The 7,015-nt window shown below is 55.9% G+C and overlaps 2 protein-coding genes across 2 annotated transcripts; one reads left to right on the top strand and one right to left on the bottom strand.

Annotated features, from left to right (window-relative positions):
- The first annotated feature begins 103 nt into the window (after positions 1–103).
- On the top strand, positions 104–2,724 carry MRPS7 (mitochondrial ribosomal protein S7). The gene is made up of 5 exons (XM_007454352.1): positions 104–187; positions 732–923; positions 1,039–1,102; positions 1,468–1,635; positions 2,503–2,724. The coding sequence occupies exons 1-5, from the start codon at positions 105–107 to the stop codon at positions 2,722–2,724; spliced, it is 729 nt and encodes a 242-aa protein (XP_007454414.1). The 5' UTR covers position 104.
- A 316-nt stretch (positions 2,725–3,040) lies between these two features.
- MIF4GD (MIF4G domain containing) lies at positions 3,041–6,973 on the bottom strand. Its single transcript, XM_007454351.1, has 6 exons — positions 6,908–6,973; positions 5,895–6,026; positions 4,929–5,038; positions 4,572–4,727; positions 4,388–4,480; positions 3,041–3,818 (listed from the first exon to the last, which is right to left on the bottom strand). Exons 2-6 carry the CDS (start codon positions 5,980–5,982, stop codon positions 3,591–3,593), a joined length of 675 nt encoding a protein of 224 aa, XP_007454413.1. The 5' UTR covers positions 5,983–6,026; positions 6,908–6,973; the 3' UTR covers positions 3,041–3,590.
- Positions 6,974–7,015: the final 42 nt, after the last annotated feature.

Here is a 7,015-nt window from a genome sequence, read left to right as displayed (position 1 = left end):
GGTGATGTACAGAGTTAGGACCCTTTAGAGCCTTTTCCCCGTCTTCCGTCACTCGCTCAGGCACGCCGAGGGCAGCCTCTCTAGGGTCCTCGTGGCCAGCCAAGATGGCTGCCTCCGCGGTGACGGCTGTGAGAGGGTCATCGGGCTTGCTGCTGGGCGTGCGGAGTGTTGTCCTGAGGCTTCCAGGGTGAGAGGGCGGCGGGCAGCTGGGAGGCCGCTTGTGTCTTCACGGAGGGACCTGCTGGGAAGGAAGGGGGAACCACAGGCAGGCCTCGCGAGTTCCAGGAGAGAGCCTGGGGGCCGGGATATCTGAGTCTAGGCCTCTTTAATCAGCCGCGTGACTTCGAGTCAACCTGAAGGCTTAGTGACTGCTCCCAGCCCGAGGGGTTCTCACTTGGAACGGCAAGTGCGATCTTGGTAAAGAACTCAGAGGTGGGATTTTCTTTGCTGGGAGTTGGGGGGAGAGATGCATAGGCGGGTCGCTTATCCTCAGGTTCAGGAGCCTGTCCTTACCGTTGGCACTTGAAGAGCAGACTTTCTTGGCCTGTTTGGGGGAGGTCCTCCTACCTCTTGGGCCAAGAGTCATAAGTTTTGCGTTTCAGCTTTGGCTGGCGGTCTCCACGCTGCTCTCACTCGTCGGCGGATTGGCACACATGCCTATCGTTAAGTCAAGCCTTTTCACTTGTGGAGTCAGCTTTTGCCCTTCTCTTCCTCTCCCCCACGCCTCCCAGGCTAACCCAGGTGAGGTGGAGCCGCTATGGTCCTCAATACCAGGATCCCCAGATTGACAAGGGATATTACCGCAAGCCCTTGGCCGCGCTGACTGAGGAGGAAAAGTATGAGAGGGAGCTCAGGAAGACTCAGGTTATCAAAGCTGCCCCTGCGACGAGAACAAGCTCTGTGTTTGAAGACCCAGTGATCAGGTTAGAAGGAAACACATTTTTGCTCTGCGGAGTGGGACTATACCAGGGAGGGTGTGCAGTAGGGGTTCCCTGATACAGCCCTGGCGAGCTAAACATGTTGCTTTTCTCCTTGAAGTAAATTCACCAACATGATGATGAAAGGAGGAAACAAAATACTGGCCAGATCCCTCATGACCCAGGTAACCAGTGCCTCTCTTTCTCATCTTTGTTTTCCCCATAGCTTTGTACTTAGCTCTTTAATTTTAACATAAAAAAGAATTCATTCTATACTTTCATTAAAGTTAACTTCCATGTACTTATGTATGGAATGGGGGCTTTCAGGAAGTCCTGCAGGAGTCAACCACTGCCATTCCCTACCCTCATGTGACAAATCTTAGCCTGCTCTTTCTGTCCTAGTCCAGGATCTTTGTTTCAGAAGTGCTGAGGGAGTAGCTGCACAGCTACAGAAGAAGAGGATGACGGGAATAAGGGGCAAGGTCCTAGCTCAGCTGGGTTAAACTTTTAGGGAGCCTGGGGCAGCCTCTTCCGCTGTATCCCTTTGCAGACTCTGGAAGCTGTGAAAAGGAAACAGTTTGAGAAGTACCACGCTGCTTCTGCTGAGGAACAGGCAACCATTGAATGCAACCCTTACACCATCTTCCACCAAGCACTGAAAAACTGTGAGCCTGTGATTGGGCTGGTGTCCATCCTCAGGGGTGGCCATTTCTATCAGGTGAGTGGTCAGGGCGGGAAAGCAGGGCTGCTCACGTGAGAAACAAGATGGTGGGGATGGGTAGAGTTGGGCCAAGATTGATAGCTTTCTAAGGACTGGGGAGAGTCAGGATCAGCTCATCTGAGTCCCACAGTGTAAAGATTACAGGCAGAAGATGGAAGAGAGCAAAAAAAAAAAGTATCCAAGTGACCTCTTTTGAAGGCCCACCCTACCCCCCATTCTGTTCAGCATTCTGTGTTCTGAACTATAAGCTTCTCATGGTGAGGGACTACGTTTGTATCTCATGTTTATACCCCAGTGTCTGGTGTAGTGCTTGCGTGGTGCGTCATCACCGTTCGTTGAACTGAACTGGGTGTCTCTATCATGCCATTTAATATTTCATTGTCATAATCCGGTGTTCTTGTCTTTCCTTTTTCAATGTAAACTTCATAAAGGTAGAGACTTTTTCATTAACGTCTGTGTCCCTAGGGTCGCCATGGTACCTGGCACGTAGTGGGGGCCTGGCAAATCATTCTTGGACGAGAGGGTCTTCTTTCTAGGCGCGCGTGACCTGTGTTGGCTAAGTCATGCCCAGCGGACGGGGCTTTTCCCTGTGGTGCCTGTTATCAACTTGGCTGAGCTCCCTTTAGAGGTGAAAGAGGCCAGTACTCAAGGAATGTTAGCTCGATGAATGCCTGATGTCTGCTGCACCGAGGTCAGCCAGGGGTGAGAGAGGCTCAGAGGGGAAAAGACAGGCCCCCTCCTCAGCAGCCTTGCCAGGGCTGGCCCAGAGTGGGCCTGTGGCTGCTTCTTAAGAGCTCTAGGAGGAGGGAGGCTGCAGTCCTGGCAAGTTCTTAGACTCACTTGCCTGTGTCCAATCTTGCCCAGGTCCCTGTGCCGCTAGCCGACCGGCGTCGCCGCTTCCTGGCCATGAAGTGGATGATTACCGAGTGTCGGCAGAAGAAGCACCGGCGGACGCTGATGCCGGAGAAGCTGTCCCAGGAGCTGCTGGAGGCTTTTCACAGCCAGGGCCCCGTGATCAGGAGAAAGCACGACATGCACAAGATGGCCGAGGCCAACCGCGCGCTGGCCCACTACCGCTGGTGGTAACGGGCGGGCGGAGGAGCTAGGAGGAGCCCAGCACGCTGCTGTAGAAACGGCATGAGCCACCGCCATGTTGCAAAATACCTGTGGGTTAAGCATATACTTGCCTTTCAGGGGCAGGCAGGCCTCATAAGAAGGATGGAGCAGCATGTTTATTGCTTGTTGGTCCTTTCTCTGGGGGCTAGAACTCACTCTCCCTGCCCCATCTCCTTGCAAAGAGGGGACATATCAACTTAGATTTTCCCCAAGAAACTTAGGGCTCATCCAGCCCTTCTCTTCCTTCAGCTTGGGGTGGACCTTTGGGTGATACGAAAGGAAGCAGTTTTAGTATCAGAAAAAGTTTATTAGAAAATTCTCATCCTGAGCTGGTGTAGCATGTGGTGTGGTATTGCCATTCATTAAAACCAACCAGAGGAAGCGTGCTCGGTTCCAAAGCGGTCCTTGTACAAAACGTATAAAAAGCAGTTTCTGGTGTAACTCTACTCCCCTTTGATGTCCCAGAGCACCCCACCAGTGGCCCTGGGTACTCATTTTACAGGTGGGGAAACTGAGGCCCCAAGATAGCTATTGTACCAAAGGTTACATAGTGCAGTGCTTGTCAGGAGTTGCCCTTCTTTGCCTGGCCCAGGTTGAAGGTGAGGGGAGAGAAACGCTGATGGGACCGTGGGGCAGGTGTGCTTGGTGTCTTCCCCAATCCTGGAATCGGAGCGAAGGTGCTCAGGGAGGGACCACCGCCTAAGTGGGAAACATCCCGGGCGCTTTTGAAAGTCTGGAAGGGAAAAAGTCTGGGAGAGGCAAAGACTCCACTGCCAGGATGGGAGGTGGGTAGAAGAAAGGCCGGTGCTGCTGAGGAGGCGGCCTGATTTGGAGGCCTAGTCAGAGACCTCGCTATAGTAATACTTGTGCGCGGCTGGGGTCGTCTTCCAGCCAGCTGCCCGGAACTCGATGATCTCCAGCAGCAGCAGCTGGGCCAGGGAGCTGAGGCCGGTTGGGAGCAGGAAGCCATCCCGGATCAGGACAAAGAGCTCATCCATGCGCTGCCCATTCATCTTCTCCAGCTGCTCCCCAACCCGGTGCAGCTGCAGCACCAGGCAGTCCACCTGCAGGGGGCAGCAGGAGGTGACCCCAGGCAGGGCCCTCCATCACACAGAGCAGCTATTTACTGAGCGCTCGCCGTGTGCCAGGCACCGGGCTTGGCCCTGTACACGTTTGCCCACTTCATCCTCACCCCACCCAGTGGGCGCTGTCCACGTCTTACATGAAAAGAAGCAAGTTCAGAGACTTGCTTAAGGTCTCTCACCTGGGCCAGGCTGGACTCATGCCCTGTTTCCAAACTGCTTCTGAACCCCACTTTCCTCCCCCCTCCCCCCAACCCTGGTGTGGTTTTGGGGTCATCTGTATCCACAGCTGGCTGATGCTCTCACCAGTCCTATCATAGGTTGGCTTTCCTACTCAAAACCTCTGAGCCGGGAGGTTTTGGCTGCGCTCTGTTCTGGATAAACTCCAGGCCTAGCAGCTTGCCCTGTAACTGTGACAGGCCTTAAATGCCCCCACCAGGCTCCTCCCCAGCAAGTGATGCCCTCGAAAGTCTCCACGAACAGTGGGCAGGCATTCTGAGTTACGCCAGAGGCAGCCCACCTCCACAGCCTTGTGTGCTAGGGCCACCCACCTCCTCCTCCTTGCTCAGACTGTCGGGCTGGGCCAGCCGGAAGAGGCAGTCGTAGACAGGGTTCACCAGGGCCATCATGGGCATGTTGTTCACCTACGGGGGGAGAGCGGGGGCCAGAGCCCGGCTTAGTGGCACAGGAGACAGGCCGTCTGTGCCGCACAGGATGTGGCTGGCAGGGCCTCACCCTCAGGTAGTCAAAGATGTTGCAGATAAAGGTGACGTAGCAGACCCAGCCCTGCAGGGAGCGGGCTCGAAGCTGCTCCCGAGCCTGGTACTCCTGCTGCAGCCGGTTGAGGAGTCCGCGGCGGAAGACACTCTGGCCTGCTTGCTTGCTCTCTGCCTGTGAGCCAGGGAAAGGGTGGTGAAGGGCAGTCACTGGGCCGTTGCAACTCCACCCAAGCTTCCAAGGCCGAGGACCCTGCTGTCCTCCTCTCTCGCCTCTGAGGCCAGCCCTTTGCATCTCTGCCCTGCTGGCCAGGCCTCTGCCCACTCTTGAAGCACCTTCCTCAAAGTGTCCCCTTCTCTACCAGCCCCACCCAACCTGAATGATGGCGTAGCACATGCGTCCTGCTTCCTTGCTGAACACACAGTCCTGCAGAGAATGGTCCACAATCACATTGGCCACTTTCTCCAAGTCCACGGCACCTGGATCTAGGGTAAAGACAGGTGGGGAGTCTAGAGCTGCTTAATTATCACGTTTGCCTCCACCTGCTTCTAAAGGATTCAAGAGATTCACAGAAGAGCAGTCCCATTATACGCTTCCATTTAAAGAGACCAGGAAACAGAGAGGAAACTACACACAGGAGCAGCTGCAGCCGTGAGCCTCCTGATGGCCCAATCAGAAGAAACAGGGTTATGTGGCTGTTAGAGAATCAAAGAACGCTCGTTTTTTTTAGGACACATCTTTTCCTAGCCCTAGGTTGAGGATGGAACACTGAATGCCAATGCCTCTGACAGCCATTTCACGGAAGAAAGTGTTCTTATAATACACACACGTGAACCCCTGACAAGAGCCGGCCAGGCAGGGCCTCCCCACAGGCTCAGCTTGGCACGTGATGGGCGCTGCTAATCGTTAGCTGAGTCAAACTTCTGTCCTGAAAGTGCCGCAAGAAGGCACTGGTCCAGGACAATTACTGTAGCTCCCCTGCCAAGCAGAACACTCCATCCTCTGTCCCACGTCAGGCAGCTCTGCACATTCAAGAGAGCTGGCTGCAGCAACGCACAAACCAGGTCCAGCGTGAGGACTTAAGGGGCAGGAACTGTATTCTCTGTGCCTCACTCTCCTCTCATGGGCACCTAAACTTTAAAAAAAGGCTTTACAATCTGAGGGGGTGACTCTATGATTCATACTGCCAAATACTGGCCTAAATGTAGCTTGTCTTCTAGTTCCAGAATTACGTTGCTGACTCCTATTCTGAGAAAGTCAAGGGAGAGGGCTGGGCAAAGCCAGGCGAAGGCTCCGTACTCCAGGCTCTGGGCCCAGGCTCAGGGGGCTCCGCATGCTCACCTTTGAGGGCTGTCTTCAGCAGCTGCTGGGTCGCTGCATCAAAAGACTGGATTTTATACTCCTCTCTCCTGGGCTCCCCCATGACCATCCAGCTGCAGCAGCTCTTTCCGAGGTTGGGACTAATGACAGCACCTGGAGAGAAGAGGCAGCGGGAGAGGCCTCAGGTGTGGTGCACGGGGCCAGGGCTCCCAGCTCTTCCGGCCCGCGGCATGACTGGCCAGTGCTTGAGACAGGTGCTCCTGGGCAGTCCATGGCATTCAGTGGTTGGCTGGGTGCCCGCCAAGCTTGGCTTCTGGTGGAGACTGGGCACCAGCTGCTCAATTAAAGAACCCCTGTAGCTTCTGGGATTACACAAGAGTAAAGAGATGAAGGGTGAATGCGTCTACCCTCCAGTCCCAGCAGCAGGCAGGGTTTTTCTCAGCTGATACCAAGGGGTGGGGTGAGGGTGGATATGTGGATATTAAACACTTCCCCTGCCTATATATAAGCCGACCTGGAAGCTGCTGGTCCAGCATGGCTCCTGGCGAGTGAGAGGGCTGGGGTCTCCACGCTTCGGACAGCTCTGTCTCAGCAGGGGTCCAAGCCCCTCTCCGCAACCCTCTCCCTCCCTTTAGTCAGAGTCCTCGGCCCAGAAAGCCCACTCCTCCTGCCCTCGGGGTGGGGCCGGCCAGAGGGCTGGGTGCAGAAGCGTCTCTGCTGCCCTGACTCCCCTCGTCCTGGCCAGCTTCTCCCCGGGACAGACTAGTTAAACTGGCCTCTCGAATGGCAGAAACTCGGCCCTGCCCGCTCAGGACTCCCTGAGAGTCCTGAGCTCCATTCTGGATCCTTCCTAAAGGAGGGGAGCGAGGTGACGTGTCCCCCAGAGGTGGTCCCCTTTGGAGTCCCCTCTCCGCACTCGGTGCCTCCCCCATGGCCAAAGGAGAGGACCTTAGGGGGGGTCTCCAGACCTGGGCAGCTTCCCGAACGCCCTTCCCGTGGGCTGGAGAGTTGGCGGGAGCGCCGGCGTGACCCACCTGCCGCGCCGGCGCCACGCCCGCGTGCCCGAAGGCCGCTCGAGGGGCATGCTGTGCGCGCCGCGCCGCCGCTTAGGTCATTTCCTAGCGCGGTGGCGCGGCGGGACC

The sequence above is a fragment of the Lipotes vexillifer genome, unplaced genomic scaffold, assembly GCF_000442215.2.
Source record: "Lipotes vexillifer unplaced genomic scaffold, Lipotes_vexillifer_v1.1 scaffold518, whole genome shotgun sequence".
Lineage (NCBI taxonomy): Eukaryota > Metazoa > Chordata > Mammalia > Artiodactyla > Lipotidae > Lipotes > Lipotes vexillifer.
Note: the sequence above shows the minus strand (reverse complement) of the source record. Positions and strands in the feature narration are given on the sequence as shown.